At 44.6% G+C, this 23,921-nt stretch overlaps 1 protein-coding gene across 1 annotated transcript in view; it reads left to right on the top strand.

Annotated features, from left to right (window-relative positions):
- The window catches only part of CALD1 (caldesmon 1), a 128,432-nt gene extending 104,952 nt beyond the window's left edge, over window positions 1–23,480 (top strand). Inside the window, exons 6-13 of the mRNA XM_042782540.1 lie at window positions 5,053–5,314; window positions 6,774–6,914; window positions 13,812–13,855; window positions 13,937–14,018; window positions 17,919–18,056; window positions 18,706–18,801; window positions 23,117–23,197; window positions 23,388–23,480. Coding sequence (XP_042638474.1) covers window positions 5,053–5,314; window positions 6,774–6,914; window positions 13,812–13,855; window positions 13,937–14,018; window positions 17,919–18,056; window positions 18,706–18,801; window positions 23,117–23,197; window positions 23,388–23,480 — 937 coding nt within the window. The remainder of the gene's footprint in view (window positions 1–5,052; window positions 5,315–6,773; window positions 6,915–13,811; window positions 13,856–13,936; window positions 14,019–17,918; window positions 18,057–18,705; window positions 18,802–23,116; window positions 23,198–23,387) is intronic.
- Window positions 23,481–23,921: the final 441 nt, after the last annotated feature.

Raw genomic sequence — 23,921 nt, 5'->3', positions numbered from 1 at the left:
CAAGCCATTTGACTGCTAAGCAGAAGGTTGGTGGTTCAAACCCACCAGCCACTCCACAGAAGGAAGACTGGGTAATCTACTTTTGTAAAGATTTACTGCCTCAGAAACCCAAAGGGGGTTGCTGTGAGTCGGAATTGATTCAATGGCAGTGAGGTGTTATTCTGGTTCCCTAGTGTCACTCTGACAAGAATATACCAGAAAAGGGATGACCTTAACAAACAGGAGTTTACTCTCTTACAGTTTGGAGGCTAGAAGTCCGAGTTCAAACTGCCAGGCTCTAGGGGCTGTGTGAAAGCCCCTCGACCTTGGGCTTCAGCTCTGCCTCTTGTTCCCGGCCTGCTGAAGCTAGAGGCATCTCTTCACTCAGGCAGCTACTACCTGTTGAAGCTAACAAGCCCAAGGTCAACAAATAAAATGGCATAGTCCCCATTAAGTCCCCATTAATTCAAGTCCATTGTAAGTCCCAAGGTCAGCAGAGCATGGCAGGCTGCTGAACAATGACACAACTACATGCAGGGTCCAAGCATGCCATAAGCTAGAGACTATCCCCAAGGCTTCTCCTTATATACAGGAAGCAGACCACATCCCAAAGGCAGCTACTCAGCTGCTTGTGGGAGATCCCACCGTGGAGCTGATTGCCAGTCTCTTCATGGGGAATAACTACCACCAGCTGCCCAGCCACTCAACAAGGCCCAGCCAAGTTGATATACAAATTTAACTACCACAGGTTTTTGTTTTTTTTTTCATCATGCTATTTCACACTCGATAGACTCCACTATAGTGTAAGCTTAACTTTTATGTGCACTGGGAAATGGAAAAAATCATGTGACTCACTTTATTGAGATACTCGCTTTACCATGGTGGTCTGGACCAAGTCTGTGATATCACCAAGCTGTACCTGTCCTGTGAGAAGCCTGGCATGCTCCTTATGCCAGGGCCTTTGTAACACTCAGAAGCAAGTAGAGCCACCAGAATGGAAGTTTCCTGATCATCTGAGAGGCTAAGATAGGTCAATAGAGTTTCCTCAAAATAATTTTTCTATACAAAAATGTGAGCAAAAGTCCAGTCACATTTGCACAGAGAAGTACCTGGAGTAGAGGGAAGGAGGTGTGCGTGGAACACGACTGTGACAGAGCAGAAGGGTAGAACCTGCAGATGTAACTTGGAATTGGCAGGACAGTAGCTGGGAAAATGTAAGGTTCTGCGAGTCCCTAGAAAATCTAGACAACAAGTGGATTCAGACTGGTAAACTGAGTCCACAGTTGGCCCAAACACCTGTAGTTTAATGCTTCAAAGCCCTGAAACAGTGTCAAGTTCATGAACAATGTAGTATACCTATTGACTGATAATATTGTTATAGTTTGATTATTTGGTAGGTTAAAATACGTTTTATACATTTTTAAAATAGAAATAATGCTTTAAAAAGCCTATCAGTAGACGTTTGGTTAACGATTAGCAAATTTGCCCACCAGCTTCAAAAAAAGCTCAAATCAATAATTAACGTGTCTATTGTTTGGGGCTCTGGCGGTATAGTGGTTAAAGCACTCAGCTGCTAAGCAAAAAGGTCAACGATTCAAACCCAGCAGCTGCTCTGGGGAGAACGATGAAGCAGTCTGCTTCCGTAAAGATTTACAGTCCTGGAGACCCTATAGGACAGTTCTACTCTGTCCTGTAGAGTTGCTGTGAGTCAGAATCGACTCAATGGCAGTGGGTTTGGTTTTTAGGTATTATTATTTGGAGGAGTCCTGGTGATGGTTAAGAGCTGAGCTGCTAATCCTAAGGTCAGCTGTTCAAACCCACTAGCCAGCCCAGGGGAGAACAATGTAGCAGTCTTCTCCTGTGGGGACTGCAGCCTGCGAAACCCTGTGGAGCAGTTCTACCCCGTCCTATAGTGGGTGTTGGTATTGTTTGGAAATCCAACAAAAAACTCCAAACCCACTGCCATCGAGTGTTTCCAACTCACAGAGACCCCAATTGGGTTTCCGAGGCTATAAATCTTTGCAGAAGTAGATCAGCCAGTCTACCTTCCACAGAGCAGCTAGTGGGTTTGAACTGCTGACCTTCCAGTTAGCAGTCAAGTCCCTTATCCACGATACCACCAGAGCTCCTGGTGTATTCAAAGAGAGGCAGCTTCACAGGGATGGGACAGGTTGAGCACTCTCATTTCTGACTCTTGCTTTAATTTTTCCATCTTTGAGCAGGAAAACGTAGAGGAACAAGCTGCCACCATAGCACTGGTTTCAGTTTTAGTGGCAAACACACATTAGCTTCTCTTTCCATTAGCAGCTGATGTGGATCAAAGCAGAGAAACATGGCTCTGGTCCACATACTATAAAGCAAGGAGCAAGGAAAGGAGTAAGAGTGTCTATTTAGATAAGCTTGTTGTTATGTGCCATCAAGTCAGCCCTGACTCCTAGCGACCCCTCCTTGGTTTCCAAGGCAGTATCACTACGGAAGTAGATTGCCCAACCTCCCTTCTGAGGAGTGGCTGGTGGGTTTGAACCACCAGCCTTCTGGTTAGCAGTCAAGTGCCCTAGGCGCTATGCCACCAGAGCTCCTTTAGATAAGCTTAGTACCTACCAAGATGAGCTCTGGTGGCATAGTGGTTAAAGCATTAGTCTGTTAACCAAAAGATCAACAGTTTGAACCCACCAGCCACTGCATGGGAGACAGCTGTGGCACTTTGCTTCCATAAAGATGACAGCCTTGGAAATCCTCTGTGGCAGTTCTTCTCTGTCCTGTAGGGTCACTATGAGTCGCAAGTGACTGAATGGCAATGGACTTGGTTTGGGTTTAGGAGTTTCCAAGTGGTGCAGACAGTTAACGTGCTTGACTGTAACCCAAAGGTTCGAGGTTTGAGTCCACCCAGAGGTACTCGAAAGAAAGGCCTGGTGACTCTTTCTGAAAAATCAACCACCAAAATCCCTATAGAGCATAGTTCTGCTCTGATGCACACAGGGTCTCCCCAAGTAGGAATTAACTCGACCACAACTGGATTGGGAGTCCCTCCGTTAACCGACAGCAAGGTGGTGTTCTTTCCAACTTACCTCAGTAAGGCAGAGAGAGACGAGAACCTTGGGGGTAAAACTCCCAGAGAAGTGGCTCCCTACACTGGGGCCGTGCCAACACACATGGGCAGAGACCCTGTAGACACAACCCTTGCTCTTGCTTTGAACACAGCTCCTTGTGTCTACCTGAATCACCGGTCCCCTTAGTATTCCTGTTTCCTCATAATTGCATTGTTTCCAACCTGACATAAAAATTGCAATTGAATGAACAGCTATGGAGATAGCACATTATACCAAGGGTTTTATTCAAAGTACAAAATGAGAATTTGTTTGGCTTTTTGTTTATTTTTTAAGGCAGAAGTTAAAATGTTTTGCTGATTATAGAAGAAAAACGTGTTCATTATAAAACATTCAGAAAATAAAGGTATAAAAAATGAACCCAAAGATAACCACTATTAATATTTTTCTAGATAGTTCCCATGTGTATACAATCAAGATACACACACATGTATACATATATGTATACTATATATATAATAGAGCTATGTACATGTGAACGTAATTATAAAGATATACTTTTAAATTAAGTCTTCCATTGTGTATAGCATACATCATAGCTAGATTTCTATACCAATAAATATAAACCTAGAACCCAAGTTTTAATGAAGTTAGGGTACTGGATTCCACTCTAGGAATGTATCATGATTCAAGCCCTGGTGGCACAATGGTTAAGTGCTTGGCTGGTAACCAAAAGCTTGGCAGTTCAAACCCAGGCAGCAGCTGCATGGGAGTAAAGACCTGGCAGTCTGCTCCCGTGAAGATTACAGCCTCAGAAGCCCTGTGGGGCGGGTCTACTCTGACATGGGGTCTCCATGAGTCAGCAATGACTCAGCCCACACAACAGTGGACACTGTCCAAAATGAAGACTGCGTGACACTCAGTGGCATCCAGAGAAACGTCCATAGGCGGGTGTTCTGCCAGTGTGACTCCTGTACACAAAGGAAGAGCAAACCCATCCTGACCATGGGCCACCAACCTGTAAACCCTCAAAAACCAAAAACCAAACTAAACTCACTGCCGTCGCGTTGATTCAACTCATAGTGACCTCTCTACAGAAGGAGATTGCCTAGTCTTCCTTCCAAGGAGTGGCTGGTGGGTTTGAACTGCCAGCCTTCTGGTTAGCTGTCAAATGCCTTAGGCACTATGCCACCAGAGGTCCTCAAGAACAGTGTAAATTAGGTCAATATGAGTCAGAATCAACTCGACAGCAGTGGGTTTTTTCACTTGAGTTCAAAATTGAAGAATACATCTTTAACTGTAGGAGTCTAGAACAATATTTTTAAACTTTTGAACGTCAACCCATAGTAAGAAATAAATTTTATATCCTGATCCAGTACACACACACACACACACATATATATGTATGTATTTATAATTGAAACCAAACCCCAAAAACCTGTGGCTATCTAGTTGATTCCTGATGACTCTGAAGCGGGGTACAACTGCCCCACAGGGGGTCCGAGGCTGTTGTCTTTGGAAGCAAACTGCCACATCGTTGTCCCATGGAACTGCTGGTGGATTCGAACTGCCCACCTTTTGGTTAGCAGCTTAGCTGCACCACCGGAGCACCCGAAAGGGACGATGCTTCTATCTCTTACACAGGCGTGTCAGGGACGGGCCACCTATGTTCAGCCCTAGTCAGAACGATCTCACTACTTGTTAATTAGTATTTAAATAGCAGACAAACTATATCCTTGTCGCTTAGTGAAGGCCACTTATAACGGGGCCCTCTGAGCGCACCACTGTTACTTGCTGTCCACAGCACACCACTAAATTCACCTAAATAAAATCCCGGGTTAGGAGGCCAGCGGCCCGGGGGCAGACCTAGATCCCAGGCCCACCGCAGCCCCAGGCCTGGGCTGGCGCAGGCCCCACTGTCTCAGGGCGGGCCCATTCCGGCCTGGTTGTGGGTCCTTCCGGTCCCTGCAGCCTGCAGATGCTGAAGGGCGCCCCCTGCATGAAAACCTCCTCTGCTTCCCGGCAGCCGCAGCGGAGGGAGGCCGAGCGCCGAGGCCAAGGAGGCGGAAACGGCTTCCCAGGTGGAGACGGGCAGGCGCCTGGAGGAGCTGCGGCGCCGGCGCGGGGAGACAGAGAGCGAGGAGTTCGAGAAGCTCAAGCAGAAGCAGCAGGAGGCGGCCCTGGAGCTGGAGGAGCTGAAGAAGAAGAGGGAGGAGCGGAGGAAGGTTCTGGAGGAGGAGGAGCAGAAGAAAAAGCAGGAGGAGGCCGAGCGCAAAGTCCGGGAGGAGGTAAGGACGCGGCCGCCAGCGCCCTCAACGCCCTCTAGTCCCTATTGAAACGCCGCTGCTCTTTGGAACCTAGGCCCCAGCACTGATTTTAAGTAAAACTGAACTTCCTGTGTGCTGGGTGTGTGCTTTACTGGTGTTAACTCATCTCAATCTCGCCAAAGCTCTTTGACATGGGTGCGCTTGTCCGCTCCATGTTGCAGGTGAGGAAACTGAGGCACGGTGGGGGGTTGTCACTTGCCCAGGGTCTCACAGTTCATTAGCGGAGGAGCTGGCATTTTCCACAGGAGCAGTCCACTGGGCTGGCCCCATGGTCCTTCATGCTCCTTAATAAAGAACTGATGGGCCACCAGGAAGGGTCTTAGGGCTACAAATTAGCACAAGGACTAAGGAACACATCACCTGACAGCTGGTTTTTAATATGTCACGACTTTTCATATAGTAAATTTGTTTGTTTGTTTGTTTGGCTGACTTTTTTGTTTTGTTTTGTTTTTAATGGAAAAGTAAACAGACTTGAACGCAGCAGGTGGGGACCATACGCCCTTTATTCACTACCATAGACCCAGGACCCAACACAGTGCCTGGTGGGTGGCAGGAGACCAACAATTATTGGTTGAAAGAAGTAACAGATGGTTGTGTTCCATCTGGTAAGACACACCCCAATCCAACAGCTGAAGTTACAAGGAGACAAATTTTGGCTTCACATATGAAAACATTCATAACCAACTACAACTTATATTGCTACAGATTACAAAGGGCATCATTTCTTTTCATCCTCAGTAATTATTGTTCTCATTGGATGGACCAAAAAAAAAAAAAAAAAAGATTTTGGTTTATTATGAGCCCCGGAGTCCCTAGGTGGTGCAGAAGGTTAATGTACTCACCTGCTAACCAAGAGGTTGGAGGCTTGAGCCCATGCAGAGGCACCTCGGAAGGAAGGCCTGGAAATCTACTTGCAAACACTCAGCCGTGAAAACCCCGTGGCGCACACTCCCCCCGACACACACGGAGTCGCCCTGGGTCTGAATCAACTCAGTGGCAACTGGTTGGTTTTTGGTTTTTATCTGGTAGTGCAGGGCCTGAGGCATTTGACTGCTAAACAGAAGGCTGGCAGTTCAAACCCACCAGCCACTCCTCAGAAGGAAGGTTGGCCAAGGAGGGGTCACTATGAGTCGGATCTGACTCAAGAGCAGTGAGTTTGGGGTTTTTTTTGGTTTTTACAGATGAAGAAACTGAGGCACCGAGCATGTGGGTAGCATGCCCAAAGCGGCACAGCTGGGAAGGGCACAGCACCAGAATGCAAACCAGGCAGTAGAGTCAGAGACCACCAGGGAGGAAGGCCACCCAGCCGAGAGCCTAGGTCCTCTGTTCTCGGTCCGGCGTGCTTCGCCTCCAGAGCTCTGCCTTTCCAGTCGGTCTGGAGCGGTATCAGTGGCCTTTTTATGTGTTCTTTCTCTCCTAGGAAGAGAAGAGGAGGTTAAAGGAAGAGATTGAAAGGCGGAGAGCAGAAGCTGCTGAGAAACGCCAGAAGATGCCGGAAGACGGCTTATCTGACGACAAGAAACCATTTAAGTGTTTCACTCCCAAAGGTTCATCTCTCAAGGTACTTTTTCCCAGAAAATCTTATGATATGAGAAACTTGATTTGTCTCCTTATTTAGATACTGATTATCCAAGGCCTTTGCATCCTTTATCTTTTTGAGATCCATCTTTCAGCCATCTCACAGCTGCTTTTTGCTTCCAACAGGTGGGAGAGAAGGCAGTACCTCTTACTTATTTGATGCTTTGATGTTCATTAAAATGGCACCAGGTGACTCTCTCTACTCTGTTCTGACTCATGCTTTCCATGCGGCTCGACTCGTTGCTTTGAGCAATTGAATATGGAAAACATCTAAAATTTCAAAAACAGCCAAATATAACAGTTTGAGCTATTTTTCATGATAGTGTTGACTTTTTTTCCTCTGCCTTTATTAAAAGCTGGGCAGCTAGAAATAGTGCAAGTTCAACTTTTGAGGCTATTCTTTTGTGAGAAGGTAAAACTTGACTCAGATAGGACCCTTAGCCAGGATGAGAATGGTCCAACTACTGCCTTCCCAGGGCATTGCTCCAAATTGACAAAGGATAGAAAGGAAGCCAAGAGGGACAAGAAGCTGGAAGGGCCTCAGTCGGAGACTTGATAGAATGGTTGAGATGGAAAGAGAAGATGCCAGGTTCAAGAAAGTCCTCTCTCTGACTTACAGTCAGTCTGCCATTATGTTCCTTTCCTTCTTTGAACATTTTATTGTGGTTTGGGTGAATGTTTACAGAGCAAACGAGTTTTCCATTCAACAATTTATATGCATTTTGTTTCACCACCTTGGCAATGGCTCAGTGTTACAGCACTCTTCCCACTTCCTCACTGGAGTCCACATGTCCATTCACCCCTCTTCCCTACCCCTTCCTGGCTTCTGAGCTTTGTTGTTGGGCAAAGGCTGGCCTTTTGGTCTCATGTGGTTGATCTGAGGAGCACATTTGTCATGGTGTTACTGCTCAGTGTATAGGTCTGTCTGTTGTTTGGCTGAAACGTGATCCCCCAGGGTGGGTTTAGGTCCAGGTTTGAAGGGTGTCTAAGGACTGGTTCTGCCAGTGTCTAAAAGACCAGTAAGTCTGGTCTTCCTGTGATTTTGATTTTGTTCTACATTTTTCTCCCTCTCTGTCCAGGACCTTTTATTGTGATCCCTATCAGTGTGGTCAGTAATGGTAGCTGGGCACCATCTAGTTCTTCTGGTCTCAGGGTGATGGAGGCTGGGGTCCATGTAGTCCGTTAGATCTTTGGACTAATTGTTTCCTTGCATCTTTGATTTGCTTTACTCTTCTTTGCTCCAGATGGGGAGGGGCCAATAGTTGCACCTTAGATGGCTGCTCACAAGCTTTTAAGAACCCAGTTTCTACTCACCAAAGTAGGATGTAGAAAAATGTCTTTGTGGACTATGTTATGCCAGTTGACCTTAGTGTCCCCCAAGACTATGGCCCCCCAACTCTAGTGCCTCAGTCCCTCAAGGTGTTTGGTTCTGGCTAAAAAGTTTTCCTACCTTTGTCCCACTTGGCTGCTAACCAGAAGGCTGGCGGTTCAAACCCACCAGCCGCTCCTCGGAAGGAAGGTTGGGCAATCTACTTACGTAGTGATACCACCTTGAAAACTCAAGGAGGGGTCGCTATGAGTCGGGTGCAACTCGACAGCACATAACAACAAACAACAACAAATATACATGGATATATGTGCAGCACAAGTAAACACGTATGTAGAAGTATTCTCTGCCAAACATGTATATATTCGTGGATGTGCTCCCATTCACCATCCTGCACCTCTTCAGCTTGCTTGTCTAGCTGTGTATCCATTCTGCAATCCCTGTTCGTTGTAACTGTTACTGCAGGATTGTGTGTGGAGTAATATTTATCATTGTTACCTTTTACTCTTGTGTTTCTCTCAGTGTCTTCCTTTGCTTTGCTGTGCTGACCACACAATTCCTGTAAATTTTTCAAAGATTTTTTTGCTTTGATGAGTAACCTTCATCGAGCACCTATCACGGTGTCTTACATGAGGACAATAGTAAATGTTTGTTGAATGAATGAATAACTGAGTGAGTCTACAGAGATTGCAGGTTTAATATTTTTATTCCACCCTCACTTTCACCAGTGTAGTGAGGTTACAAAGCATTGGCAGTGGACAAGCCAGCTGACCAATTGCCATCCAGTCAGTTCTGACTCACGATAACCCTGTGTGTCAGCAGAACTGGCCTCCATGGGGTCCTTGGTGGCTGATTTTTCAGAAAGAGATTGCCAGGCCTTCCTTTCAAGGTGGCTCTGGGTAGACTCGAACCTGCAACCTTTTGGTTAGCAGCCAAGTGCTTACCCATTTGTCATGCTCAGACTCCTAAGAAGACGTTTTATCTCCTCCCTTTGATAGAAAAGCATGTGTGAGCAGTTAAAGCAGATTTCTAAAAGAAGGACCAACCCATTTTTATTGTCTGTATAACAGAGGGAGAAGTGCTGGGGCCACAGTGCTTAAACACTGAGCTGTCAACCAGAAAGTCGGTGGCTCAACCCCACCAGCCACTCCCCAGGAGGAAAGACGTGGCAGTCTCCTTCTGTAGAGATGTACAGCCTTGAACACCCTGTGAGGCAGTTTTACTCTGTCCTGTAGGATTGCTGTGAGTCAGAATTGACTCGATAGCAGTGGGTTTTTTGTATATAACAGATGCTGGCATTCAGGACCGATCTAGTGCTTTTTCATGGCCCGTGCCGTGAAGGCCTTGCAGTGGCTAAGGTTTCAAAGCCCAGTCTACATTCTACAACGGAGTTCGAATAGCTGTTGATACTCTTGGCCCTGCAACTTGTATAAATGGCCCCAGGTTAACATTGTAGAATGCTGGTGGGAGGAAAAATACTTGATATTTGACCTTAAAATATTATCAACCAGAGCATTTTGTTAATTTTGCATGACTTCTGCTCCTTGTTTGGGAAACTGGTTTCTTGTAATTAAATGTTGGCCATGAATGATTTTTCTTACATAGCCCATGGAAAGAATAAATTTTAAGTAAGTTAGCTTTAAAGTTTTTTATTATTGTTATTGTTTTTGTATTTTTTCCCACATATTGGAGGGTCATGCAGTCATGTGAAAAGAAAGTCTTTTATTGATGATAATTACCCTGAAGGTAGGCGGCAGAGGACATTTCTGGCCCAGAGTTGGGTGTCCTAGGGAGTCAACAATATTTGTTGACTTATTAAGAACATTTGAGCTTGAAAGGTGCAGTTTCAGTGGAATGTAAGGGGAGTGAGGTGTTTGTTTCTTTCTGTCAAATCCAGTCTGACTTACGGCACCACGTGTGCACAGAATAAAAACACGCCATAGGATTTTCAAAGCTAAGGCCTTTCAGAAGCAGACCGCCAAGCCTGTCTTCTGAGGCACCTCTGGGTGGCTTTGCCAACCTTTCGGCTGGTAATCAAGGGCTTAACTTTGCAGTTTTCCAATACTGGAAGCATGCCTTTCTTCCTGGGTTTTATCAGAACAATACTGCCACCTCCTGGTCTTCAGAAGAATCAATTTCCTTTGTTAAAAATTAGACTATTTAACTTACAAATTAAGGAGTTCTGGTGATATAGTGGTTAAGGCATTTGGCTGCTAACCAGAAGGTTGGTGGTTCAAACCCACCAGCCACTCCATGGGAGAATGATGAGGAAGTCTGCTTCCGTAAATATTTACAGTCTTGGAAACCCAATGGGGGTTGCTGTGAGTCAGAATCGACTCAGTGGCCATGCGTTTGGTTTGATTTCAAGTTTGGTACACAGTGCAGCTCTGGTGGCACAGTGGTTAAGCACTCAGCTGATAGCTAAAAGGTCAGAGGTTCGAACTCACCAGCTACTCCACAGGAGAAAGCCTTGGAAACCCTACGGGGTGGTTCTACTCTATCCAATAGGGATGCTTTGAGTCAGAATCAACTCCAAAGCACCCAACAAGAAGAAGTTACAAATCCAATATATAAATTGTTACATCATGTAGAGTCTTAGACTAAATTAAGGAATTTTCCAACAAGAGTGCATCAGAAAATGACAAAATGTCATCCTGGAGTCAAGGCATACGAGATTTTGCAAATGCAAAAGGCAAAGTAGTAGTTTGGAAGTGTCTGTATTTGAATGAATGGGTTGGACAAGGTTAGAAATGCAATCCCGGAATCAGAAAGATGCTGAAGGTGCCAAAAGAACTTCTCCACTCTGCTCCCCGCCCAGGGGCCTGTCTCCATCCACCTCACTGTGTGTCTCTTGCTTTCATAAGTCTCGATACATGTGTTTGTTGAAAATTCCTCTCTCCTCTAACCCATGCACATACACCCTCACTTTCACAAACTTATTTATCAAATTATATAAACTGTAATAAAAACAGGGAGCTCTGGTGGCGTAGTGCCTAAGGCATTTGACTGCTAACCAGAAGGCTGGCAGTTCAAACCCACCAGCCACTCCTCGGAAGGAAGATGGGGCAATCTACTTCTATAGAGATACGACCTTGGAAACCCAAGGAGAGGTCTCTATGAGTCAAATTGACTCAATGGCAGTGAGTTTTTTTGTGTTTTTGTTTGTTTTATATATAATAAAAACCAAACCCATTGCCGTCGAGTTGTCCCAACTCCTGGCACCCCCACGTGTGCAGAAGAGAACTGCTCCCAGGGTTTTCAAGGCCGTGACCTTTCTGAAGCTGATCACCAGGGCTTTCGTCCAAGGAGTCTCAGGGTGTGTTCAAATAGCCAATCTTTCCATAAGTCGTCAGGTGCATAACTGCGTAAACTGTAATACTCCCATAAACAGTAATACTCAGAACGTCAAAACTGCTGAGAAGCCTTCCCCAATTCCCCCAGCTCATCTCTTCTCCTAGATGCAGGCATTTTGTTCTGATCTTTAACGTGGTACCTGCCGTTGAACTTTGAGTAGTTCATATATGTGCTGTGCAAACCTTCTCCTTTGTGGCCACCTCATGTGCCACCACAACTCATCTGTCACTGGAGGCCTGAGTGTGGCTACAATGCTGAACAGGCTTAGAGCTTCCAGACTGAGATGGACAAGGAAGAAAAGGCTGGCAATCCACTTTGGAAAGCAGCCAGTGAAAACCCCATGGCCCACAGCAGTCTGATCCCTGGGCAATCGCGGGGGCAGTGCAGGACTGCATGGCACTTTGTTCCGTCGTGCGTGTGGTCACTGTGAGTCCATGCCTCAGTGGCAGCTGACGATCAGATCAGCAGCAGTCTTCTCTACTGACCTGTGCTCCTTCAAGGATGGGAGCCCATCTTATTCCTGGTTGGGTATTGAGTTTCATAGCAGATCCTCAGTATGTAGTTTATTGGCTGACAGGCTGGCCAAGTTAGAAGACAGATGGGTGGACAGCATTGAAAGTGTCAGTCACCTTGCACAGTTCCAAAATAATTCATCTCACTTAATTGGGCACTTTTTCTGAAGAAATGCACCTCCAAATTTATAAATTAAAGTCAGAAAAATAAGGTTTACTCTATTGACTTTATTCCATAAACTCAGGGCTAGCAGTAGCACTTTTTTGCATAAACCTTCTCTTTTACATTTGTAAGAAATCCTTGGAAAGAATAATGTGCACTCACAAATAAAAGTGTTATTTAACTGGCATTAGGTGTTTTTTCAGAAAGCTTTTTTAAAAAATGGTGGCAAATGAAACTTCCAGTTGTTTCTGGGGAATTGCATAGGAAATGACCAAGCTAAACCCACTGCTATTGATTCCAACTCATAGCAGCCCTATAGGACAGAGTAAAATGGCCCCATAGGGTTTCCAAGGCGGGACTCTTCATGGAAGCAGACTGCCTCACTTTTCTCCTGTGGAGCAGCTGGTGGGTTCAAACCACCAACCTCCCACTTAGCAGCCAAATGCTTAAAGCTTAGAGGTATTTATTAACAGACCAGGAGTTCCAGGCCAGAAAGAGCCCCTCATGTCTCAGAGGAAAGTGGGCACCACCAGCCTAGGGATACTGTAAACAAGTAGATTCCGTGGCTGCCCAGGACAGGACAGACTACTCCAGACTAAACAGACCTTTCAGCACACCTGTGCTTTGGCACGTGCGGTCATATGCCAACAACTTCTTACTGTTTTCTTATATAATACCAACAGGTGACAGAGGACAATATTCCTGGCTTTGGTGTTGGGTATCACTGGCAGGCAACGAATCCTCATTAATTTATTAAGAACATCTGAATTTGAATGCTGCAATACATTACAGTGTTTGACTTAGTAGCTTTTGTTGTAGCAAGAAGAGGCTCCCAGATTTAAAAAAAGAATCCATTAAACAAGACTGACTTGAGCAGTTAGCATCATGTATCGGGTTTCTTTCCTTATTTCCCACTTGGCCTGGTCCACATCCCACATGCCCCACCCCGCATTTTACATTCCTGGGTAATTCAAATTCTGCCATAGGCTTGACAGCTATTGAGTTAGTGAACCAGCCAAGCAGTGAGGAGGTCACCTTTCCTAGTTATCTTTCTTCTTTAATCTTGTTACCACATATATATCCAGTTAAAACAGGATGGGAAATGTTTGCTAATCAAATATATGCTATGTGTATACACAGGTAAGTGTGTCTACAAAATACCACTATGTTCTCATGGAGAATCATTGCTATGATCTTAAAAGGTTATCATTTTGTCACTGATTTATCTTTTCAGAGGCATTTTGATTTCATTCTTGTCTGGATTTTAATTTGCCTCTGAAACTCTGTATTTCTTTATACACTTTCTCTATGTTCTTCCAGTCCTACCTTTGTCCCTCAAATCTCACTATCAAATACCTTGTACACAGTTGTCCTCTCCAGCCGAGCACAACACCCTAACACTGCCCCTTCCTGACATATACCAGCATTTTGATTCACCAGGCCTAGGGAGGACTGTGACATGGGCTGAACACTGCTTCGGAGCAGAAAATATTAACCAGGTCCATGTTTCTTTCCAATTTCCAGATAGAAGAGCGAGCAGAATTTTTGAATAAGTCTGTGCAGAAAAGGTAAATGGGGTTGCATGTTTGAGAATCGTCAACTGTTATTGGTAAGGAAAAAGTCTCTCATATTCCTATGTATGTGTTTAGCAGTGGTGTCAAATCAGCTCATCAAGCTGCAGTCGTCTCCAAGATTGACAGCCGACTGGAGCAATATACCAGTGCCATTGAGGTGAGTGCCATCCTCTGAGTTATGGTCCATTGAGGAGAAGTGGACTCTGGTGACACAGAAGTCATAGAAACCACTGGGGCAGTAATCACGTCCATTACTGCATAAGAATTAGAAAACCAACGATGCTTCCTTACTCTTAGAAGTAGTCATAGAGTTGGGCAGTAACAAGATAACTTACAGACAAGCTTTAACGAAATTATAGCTTACACCTTCCAGGAGTTCTCGTAGCATAGTGCCTAAGGCACTTGACTGCTAACCAGAAGGCTGGCAGTTCAAACCCACCAGCCAGTCAGAGAAAGGAAGGTTGGGCAATCTACTTCCGTAGTGATAATGACTCGGAGACCCAAGGAGGGGTCTCTATGAGTCAGGTCCAACTCCACAGCACATAACAACAACATTGCGTATAGGCTTACACCAGTATGTAAGTGCTAGGAAGGAGAAGTGAAGCACTAGGAAGTATGTCGAGAGCACACAATAGGGGAGGAATAGTTTGGGAGAGCAAAGAAGGTTACTCTGAGGAAGTGACTTTTAAACCCAGCTCTGACAGAGGCTTAGAAGTGTCAATCAAGTGAAAAAGAGGAGGGAAAAGCCTTCCATGCAGCGGTAACAGCACACGCAAAGGCCCTGAGGCAGGTGAGGGCTGAAAGAGTGAGAGACTACTACATGCAGAATGAGCTTAAATGAAGGGGTTTTGTTTTGTTTTGTTTTTTAACAAAGGAGTTTATTGGTATTTAACTCTATCATTGGTATGCTCATAAGTATATTTTCAATATCCTTAATTCCTTATCAAATGCATTTCCATATGTGAGAGTCGACTCTAACTCACAGTGACCTATAGGATGGAGTAGAACTGCCCTGTAGGATTTCCTAGGCTATAACCTTTGTGGAGGCAGACTACCACATCTTTCTCCCATGGAGTGCTGCCAGTGGGTTAAAACTGCTGACCTCTTGTTTAACAGCCTAGCACTTAACCACTGTACCACCTGGGCTCCCTATGTGGTTTAAATAGGTCTCAATATCTTAGCTAATCCCCTTTCCTTTATAAAAAATTTTATGGTCAAATAAAAGTAGTAGTGGTGGACAGTCAGCAAAAAAGGGGAAGACCCTTAATGAAATGGACTGACCCAGTGGCTGTGACAACGAGCCGAAGCATAACAAGGATTGTGAGGACGGAAGGACCGAGCAGTGTTGCCGTCTGTTGTACACGGGGTTGCTATGAGTTGGCGCTGACTCGACAGCACCTAACAACAACAACAACAACAACCACACACTAATATAAAGGTGATAGCCAGTCTGAGTCTAATGATCATTGATCTCAAATTGTTTCATATTTGAAGGATAATAATTTTAGGCTTCTGGCTGCCTCAACTTTTTTCCACCTCAGTTGACCTGAGAGTTTTATTCTATTTGGAAAAAATGGAAGTTTCCAAGCACAGAGCACCTGGCGGATAGGGTGGCCCTGGTCAAGGTGTGATCCTGATGTTGGGTTTCTGTTTTGTTTTGTTTTTCTCACCCTAGTGCAGCCTTTAGTTGACGGTTTTAACCTTTTTCTCTATCAGACTACCTGCCATGAAATAATGGATTTGCTGTTCTCCTCTCCTTTGTGTCCTAGGGTGGAGATAGCTGTAAAATAGTCCATAAACAAGTAGGAAAAGGGAATAAGAAAGAGAGACGTCCTGAAGATGTATCATGTGAATAACCAAGTCCTGATGCTCAAGGGTTGGTTTGTTATTCACCAGATTAGATAGATGTTAACTCAAATAGAGGACAGACTGAAGATGGTTACTTGCTTTGGTTGTGCTATGATCTTTCTCCCACTCCATGGGAGAAAGATCATAGCACAGGGCTAATGAAGCCAAGACCATGGCTTCAGACTTCCCAGAGTTGTGTGAGGACATTTTAATGCTGTGGCCTCTTCTGGTGTCACTCACCCTGGCTGGCTGGCCATCCTGATGACAAATGGCACTGGCCAGAAAGCAGGACGAGAAACTGTGCACGACTTTGTGTGTGCTCGTCACTCCTGCTGGAATGTATCGCAAACGCACGCATTTCCTCTTTACATCCATTCTTTCCTCCTTCAAAGTCATTCTGCATGGAGTGGCCTCTTAGTCTTTCAGCTCTTGCCTGCCTCAGGGCCTTTGCATGTGCTGTTACCTCTGCATGGAAGCCTTTTTTCTCCTTTTCACTTGATGCTTCTAAACCTTTTGTCCAATTGGGTTTAAAAGTCACTTCTTCAGTAACCTTCTTTGCTCTCCCAAACCATTACTCCCCTATTGAGTGCTCTCTTGACATGCTTCATAGCTCTACATTTCTCTTCTATAGCACTTACACAATGGTAAATAAATATTTGTGTGACCAGTCACTATCTTCCTGGGCTTTATTCACAAGATTAGATTTCTCTCCTATCAAAATACAAGCTCACTACAATTTATAGAGAAAGACTTTCTTGACCGCCATTGTATCCCCAAAGCCTAGCCAAAAGCACCCAGTAAGCAATTAAGAAATACCCATTCTCCCAGCTGTAGGGCTTGGACAGAGTGGGAGAGAAAGGAAGAACAAAATTCAAATTCATAAATAAGACCTAACTTACCTGGCTGATAGAGCCTGGTGGAACCCTTGAGTCTGTGGCCATTAGACACTCTTCAGACTTGGAACTGACCCTCTCCTCAAGGTCCCATGATAGCCAAACAACAGACAGGGCTATCAAGTGAACAATAACACCCATGAGGGATGTGCTCCTCAGAACAATCAACTATACAAGACCAAAAGGGCACCATTTGCCTAAAAGTAAAGTTCAGAAGGCGGATAGGGGCAGGAAAGATGGGCGAATGGAAACAGAGAACCTGGGGAGGAAGGGGAAGAGTGCTAGCACATTGAGGACACTGCACCCAATGGCACAAAACAAGATGTGTGTATACTGTTGATGGGGAACTAATTTGCTCCACAAACTTCGACTAAATCACAATAAAGTGTTATAAACATATACAAAAAAACCCAAATCCACGCCATCTAGTCAATTCTGACTTATAGTTACTCCCATTGGGTTTCCAAGGCAATAAATCTTTACGGAAGTAGATTGCCCATCTTCCTTCCTCAGAATGGCTGGTGGGTTTGAACCTCCAACCTTCTGGGTAGCAGTCAAATGCCTTAGGCGCTGCGCCACGAGAGCACCATCTAGGTATATATGTATATACACATATACACACACCCCTATGTGCACACACACACACATATACATATATATACATGTATCTGTGTGTGTACATGTACATATGTGTCTTGAGGAGATGAACTAGACAGATGCCAGTTGCCATGATGTCCATTCTGACTCCTGGAGACCCGTGTGGGTCAGAGTAGGACTGGGCTCCCCAGGTTTCAGTGGCTGGTTTTCCAGAAGCAGACACCAGGCCTGTCTTCTGAAGCACCTCTGAGTGGACTCGGACCCCCAACCTGTTCGTGAGCAGCTGAGCAGGTGAACCATTGGCACCACCAGGGGCTCCTTACCAACAGATAGTGGCCCAATCAAAAGCATCTTCCTGTTTGAAAGATCCTCTGATCTAGATCACATAGCTCATTTGGAGGCATCTCTGTCACTTTATGGAAGTCGATCGCCCCATCTTGCTTCTGTGGAGCAGCTGGTGGGTTTGAACCGCCAGCCTTCTAGTTAGTAGATGTCTTAGGCACCACTCCACCAGAACTCCTTGTTATGTCACTATGAGTTGGGATTGATGGGGCAGATGGATGATGTCACCCAAATGCCCTTTTACGGATGCAAATTATGCATGAAGGTGTTCCCATGACACACTTTGTAAGTGATAATGTTAAGGGAGACACGTTGACTGTAAATTTACAAGAAGAAACTCATCAGTGCCCGTTCTAAAATTAAATCACAAATTTCAGGGAACAAAATCTGCAAAGCCTACGAAGCCAGCCGCCTCGGATCTCCCTGTCCCTGCTGAGGGCGTCCGTAATATCAAGAGCATGTGGGAGAAGGGCGATGTGTTCTCATCACCCACTGCGTCAGGCACGCCAAATAAGGTCAGCACGTGGCTTTTCCCTTTTAACTGTGGGGGCTGACTTATTTTTCCATTTTGTTTTAGAAATCGAACTAGTTGATAATCATCTTTAAATTGCCCTCAAGTTGACACCTCCTCAAGGTGGCCCGACGTGTGTCAGAGGAAAACTGTGCTCCATAGGGTTTTCAGTAACGGGTTTCTCAGAAGGAGGTTGTCAGGCCTGTCCTCTCAGGTGCCTGAGGACAGACTTGAACCTGCAGCCTTTCAGTTAGCAGCCGATTGTGTTGACCTTTTGCATCACCCAGGGGACTAGGTAATAGTAGAAAGAGGGGGAAAAGGTGCAGTTCTTCCTTTGCAATGACTGCATAGGCAACCTCAGGAGAGAATGAGTTTTTGAGGCTAGATTCTGCCCTATGTTTTGCCCTGGGTCTTTCAATAAAGCACCTGAACTTAATGATCAACCTTTGGGGTTGGGGCAGGTGGGATGCAGGGGAAAGTAAACCAGCTAACACAGTCATCAAATATCAAGTTTAAGGTCAAGCCGATGGTAGTGGGAAATGATGATGGCTGTATGAAGTCATACTTCGTGGCATTTTGGAGCTGCCTGGAAGTGTCTTTTCAGGTTGAATTGCTTTTTTTCTTTACTGTTTCGGTGCATGGGCTCTCTGCAGGAAACGGCCGGCTTGAAGGTGGGGGTTTCCAGTCGCATCAATGAGTGGCTAACCAAAACCCCAGATGGGAACAAGTCGCCTGCTCCGAAACCTTCCGTAAGTAGCTTGGGGTTTTTCTGAATTTCTTTGATTTCTCAGCTTCCGGCAGCAGAAGAAAACAGCTCATTTGCCCGGGAATGACGACTGTGCTCCTGTTTGTTCTTTGTTATCACTGCTCAGTGACAAACAAGGAGGTGTTCAGGTTTAGAAGGAACAGTCCACAGCTGCTGTTTTCTTTACCTAGAGATTGAAATGCAGTGGAAGCCAGTAATCACCTGTCCACGCTAACAGTGACACTCAGCCAGAATTATATGTGCACTCTTTACTCTGATCTAGCTGGTTAGCTCCTGCTCTGTAAGTTGTGGGTAGGAATTTGAACATGAAAAAGGCCAAGTTATTTTAGCCACTTCTCTGCCAAGGGCACCCATAAACTTACCCCAAAAGAACATCTATGTTGGCTATTTTGAACCTGTATTTTCTAATTTGCCTTATTTCTAAAACTTGGAACAAAAAAATATGGTTATCAAGTAATTGTTGAAATAATTGCTGTAATTTTGTTGTCAACACCTCCAAAGGAGACCCATGTTAAAAATAAAATAAAAAAGGAAGAAAGAATAGTAAAACTGGAAAGTAGAAAAACTGATTGTGGCTATCATTTGCTCATCTGAAATGTTCTTATTTATTAAGTATGGCTATCTTAATATAAGGGAGCTCTGGTAGCATAGTGGCTAAGACACTTGCCTGCTAACCAGACGGCTGGCGGTTCAAACCCACCAGCCACTCCTTGGAAGGAAGGTTGGGCAATCCTACTTCCGTAGTGATACTGCTTCAGAAACCCAAGGAGGGGTCGCTATGAGTCGGGTTTGACTCAACGGCACATAACAACAACAACAACAACATCTTAATATAAATATAGGCTTTTACACTCTTTATTAAATAGATACGATGACTTGCTTCTGTTTACCATTTCCATCAAGCCTCATACGTGCCCTGCTGTACAGTGGTGAGTGTGCTCTGTCAAGCTACCTTTGACGGCTTTGCAGATGCCCAAAGGAACATATTCACTCCATCCAGAGGGTCAATTAAAGTCTTTCAGCTCCTAGGCCTCTGTGCCATTGAGGATCTGATTATGTTCACTGGCTCCCAGTGTAATCTCCAAAGTCACTAACTTCTATTTTATTAAAATAAGCTTATTTAATTATCAGTTTATTTTTATTAAAATGAAAATATTTGCAAATCATTCCAGGCTGCAACTCCTCATAGCCATTTAATTAATATTAACTTAATTAGTATTAATAGTCAGCCTGAAATTCTTTGCACAAGGGCTCTTAGGAGCTAACAACTCACATAAGCCCCACTTAAAATTAGAAAATCATTATATATTGAAAAAAAATCTACCTTCCTCTCCCAGTTGATAAGAGGAAACCGAGTTGCTGACGAGTGGACTCCGTCCTACTCATGGCAGTCCCACGGGTGTCAGAGAACAGCTGTCCTCCAGGTAGAGTTCAATGCTGATTTTTGGAAGTAGACCACCAGGCCTTTCCCCCAGCACCTCTGGCTGGACTAGAACTTTCAACCTTTGCTTAGCGACTCAGCACATTAACCGTTGGCACCACCCAGGGACTCCTGATTTTGTACCAGAGCCCTTGTTTCCTATCTCTTGGACTATGTGAGTGGAGGAGACAGCCTGGGCTGTGGTGGCAGCTGTGTGACGTAAGGGCATAAGGCAAAATCAGAGGGCAGCTCCTTTGTCTAAATGGTCCTCACCCAGTGAAACTCAAGAAGGAAAAGAAAAATGCACAAGTTAAAGTGTTGAGTGCTAAAACTCACTGAAGAGAAAAGCCCACCTCTACCAGAAGGGATGTGATACGTTTTAAATATGCTAAGAATTCAATGTGCTCAAAATAGTTTGCGAAATCAGTATGATTTGTGAGGGCTGACCATGACCCTGTATAAAAGTACCTGCTTGCTTACTGGAAACATCTCTTGCTGTTTGTGGGTGGGAATCACAGGGTTTCAGGGTAACTTTGTAACTATTCCAGCTGGCTTGTCTGATCTTTGTATCTGTACTACCTGTTTTGTAGCAATTACAAAGCTAATTTGTCTTTCTTTTTGTTTAAAACAAAAACCAGCAACAATGTCTTTGTCAGCTGGCTTCTCTTCTTCACTCTTTGGTCTCTGGTTGATTGGAAACACTGCTTCTCCTGCCTTCATCTCTCCTCTTCTTCCGGAGTGGGTCTTTCTCTAAAATGTAGTCTGGTCAGGTAATTTCATTTCTATTTCCCCTTTCGTTTGAAATGCCAACTTACCACTTGGATGTTAATATTGTCTTTAAAATTGACTCTTTAAACCATTTCAGTGACTTCCAAAGATTCATAGGCAGGATCGAGGTGAAGTACAATCCAATTTCGTAGGTAGAAGAACATTCAGGCATAGACAAATATTTGTCTTATAGGAATCAAATAAATAAAGTGATAATTGCCTCTTTGCAAGAGCCTGCATCAACGTGTTCTTAATTATAGTGTCCAAGATTTGAAAAACTGTCTGCCAGACAATTGGGCCGCTTCCAGCTCTCTTGGCCAATGTGGTGGAATTCTTCAGCAGCAAGCTGATTTGTTGCTTAACAGTTCCAAGTTAAATAGGCATAGTTCTCCAATAGAGTCAGGACTTCATGCCACAACGAAAATCCAGAACCTCAGGAAGATCATGGCAACTCTGAAACGCTTCACACGGTACCACTTAATCAGTGCGTCTTCAGCGTTTACATCTAATACTATCCATTCACAAATACACCCATCTAAAGACTGGTATCCGTGTATCAATGGAATTGCTATTGGTTTTGCCTTCCTAAGAAAAGGGTTTGCCAAAATAAGCATTACTATTTCAGTAAAACACATTTATTTTCTACCAACTGCTCTTTGCCAAGTGCTAATACAGGCAAATGCTAGAAGAAAAATAAATGGAAACATAAATGGGGATCCTTATCCAAGTCAAATTAATTACAAAGTTGTAAATAAAGACTTAGAGCTGTATAACTGCGAGCAATCATATTTCAATGTTTTCTTCCCAAGATTTCCACACGTTCTCCCATATGTCGTCAACTGTCAGTTGCTCTTACATGCACAATTTGTGATGAATGTTTACTTTGGGGGGCTTAATCCTACTGATACACTTCTGAATTACCCACATGCCTCTCAGGAGGCATAAAACCATTTTAGCCTGGAGAGTGTACAAGCAGAAAAGTGTCTTAGTTTGGGTGGCCCAGAGGCAGATGTGGAGACAGAGACTTAGGGGCAATAGTTTACTTGAACAGGGATAGCATTACCCAATAAACAAGGTAAGCACAGGGTTAGTGAGTAAGCACAAGTAAGCCTATGCTTATCTTGTTTACTGGGTACTCCATCCCTGTTGGGGACTGTGAATTTGGAAAGAGGCTTTGATTCTGTAGGAAGGGGCTGTGAGGTTGGGAGAGAGAGAGAAGCCAGCCAGACCTAAAAGCAGAGTCTTTGATGTGGTGAAAAAATGTGAAATTCTTCACTACAGATTAGTAAGTAAGCACAAGTAAGCTTGTGACTACCTTGCTTATTGGGTAGTCCAACGCTGGATAAAGAAAGAAGTGGGAGGAAAGAGAAGGCAGTTAACAAAGGAGGAGCCACCAAGCTATGGCCATGCAGGGGATTAGAACTGAGCCCCATCGGAGAAGCCCTGGGAGCTGCCCATGCCTCAGAGCTGTCCCACTTGAGTGAGCTGAGAAACTTAGCTCTAAGTGTGAGTGTGTGCACAAGTTCATCCACCTGAACTCTCTGAACTCCCAGCATGCCTCACAGGCAGAGTGGGCATCTATAGCCAGAGGAAGCCCTCAGGCAAAGATGCGCGCTATGGGCTGTAAGCCAGACTGGTGTGTGCTGAAGTGTGTGGGGTTGGGGCGTTCACAGGCAGGGCACCAGAAGAAAAAAAGTCTGCTACAGACGAAGTGCTGATCAGTCCATAAGTGCTCTACTTCCAATACTGTGAAAAGTTGAAAATTGGCTATGTCACTTTCAATATGCTTATCCTCCAGTTTTACTGCTCGATAAACAGTGAGTTCTTAGTGAAGGACAAGGACCCAAATGCAGTCGTTCCTAGCCCATTCTCATATTGTAAGGCAGGTCACTATCTAGATATGTACAGACAGTGACCTGCCATGTACATATAATATTAACTTAAAAACAATTAATGGTTCTTTCAAGTCTATTCATCCTCGTGTGACTGAGAGGAGAGGTTATTAAGCAATAAATTAACTCACACAAACAAGCAGATTTGGTGGTTTCTGGAGACCTGGCCAGAAAGTACAAATGTTTAGCTGTCTCTCTCTCTGATTCTCCTTCCCTAGGACTTGAGGCCAGGAGATGTATCTGGCAAGAGGAACCTCTGGGAAAAGCAGTCTGTGGATAAGGTCACCTCTCCTACTAAGGTAAGCTGGGAGGTGTAGCGTTTCATAAGTTCATCGTCCTGATGTGTCCCGCAGCTTCATTTCCTGGGATCAAGTGAAAAATACCACTGACCTGCAGATCCTGCCTGTGGAACCGTCAGTTTCTAGAAGACTTGTAGATAGTACAGCAAAGGCAAAGTTCAGGGACCCTTCGGCATTGTGGATCTCTTAGCCAAACAGCACAGATAACCTCAAGCCCACAGAATGGTTCTCCGTGAGAACCATCATGTTTCACACCGTCATGTTTCCATATCATGGAGTGTAGGCAGAAGAAAGCCCTATGGGACAACCATGTCTGCATGAGACTGGTGTCCACATGCATCAGAGGTGTCTATTTGGGATGGCCATGTCTACATAGAACAATTGTGTGTCTTCATGGGTCAGAGGTACCACATCTACATGGGAGAATTATGTCTATATGGCATGCCCATATCTACACAGGACAGCTTTGTTTACATGTCCTTACAAAGTCTAGGCTGGGAGCTACAGTCATTGGATGATCACCTAGGGTAAGACTTTGTCTCCATGAATAATTCCAAAGCTGCTTCCTCAACCTTCTAGGGGATTATATTGCCAACAGACCAGGACTTAAAGATGCTATGACAAAAATTTTAATTAATATTCAAAAATAATTCACAACTTGCTACCCTAGGAAAACTAATGACTAAGAATGCTTGGATTTGCCTTTTACTCTTGTCTTCTTCTA

Source organism: Orycteropus afer, unplaced genomic scaffold (genome assembly GCF_000298275.1).
Source record: "Orycteropus afer afer isolate SDZICR_OR568_19922 unplaced genomic scaffold, OryAfe1.0 scaffold00365, whole genome shotgun sequence".
Classification (NCBI taxonomy): Eukaryota; Metazoa; Chordata; class Mammalia; order Tubulidentata; family Orycteropodidae; genus Orycteropus; species Orycteropus afer.
Note: the sequence above shows the minus strand (reverse complement) of the source record. Positions and strands in the feature narration are given on the sequence as shown.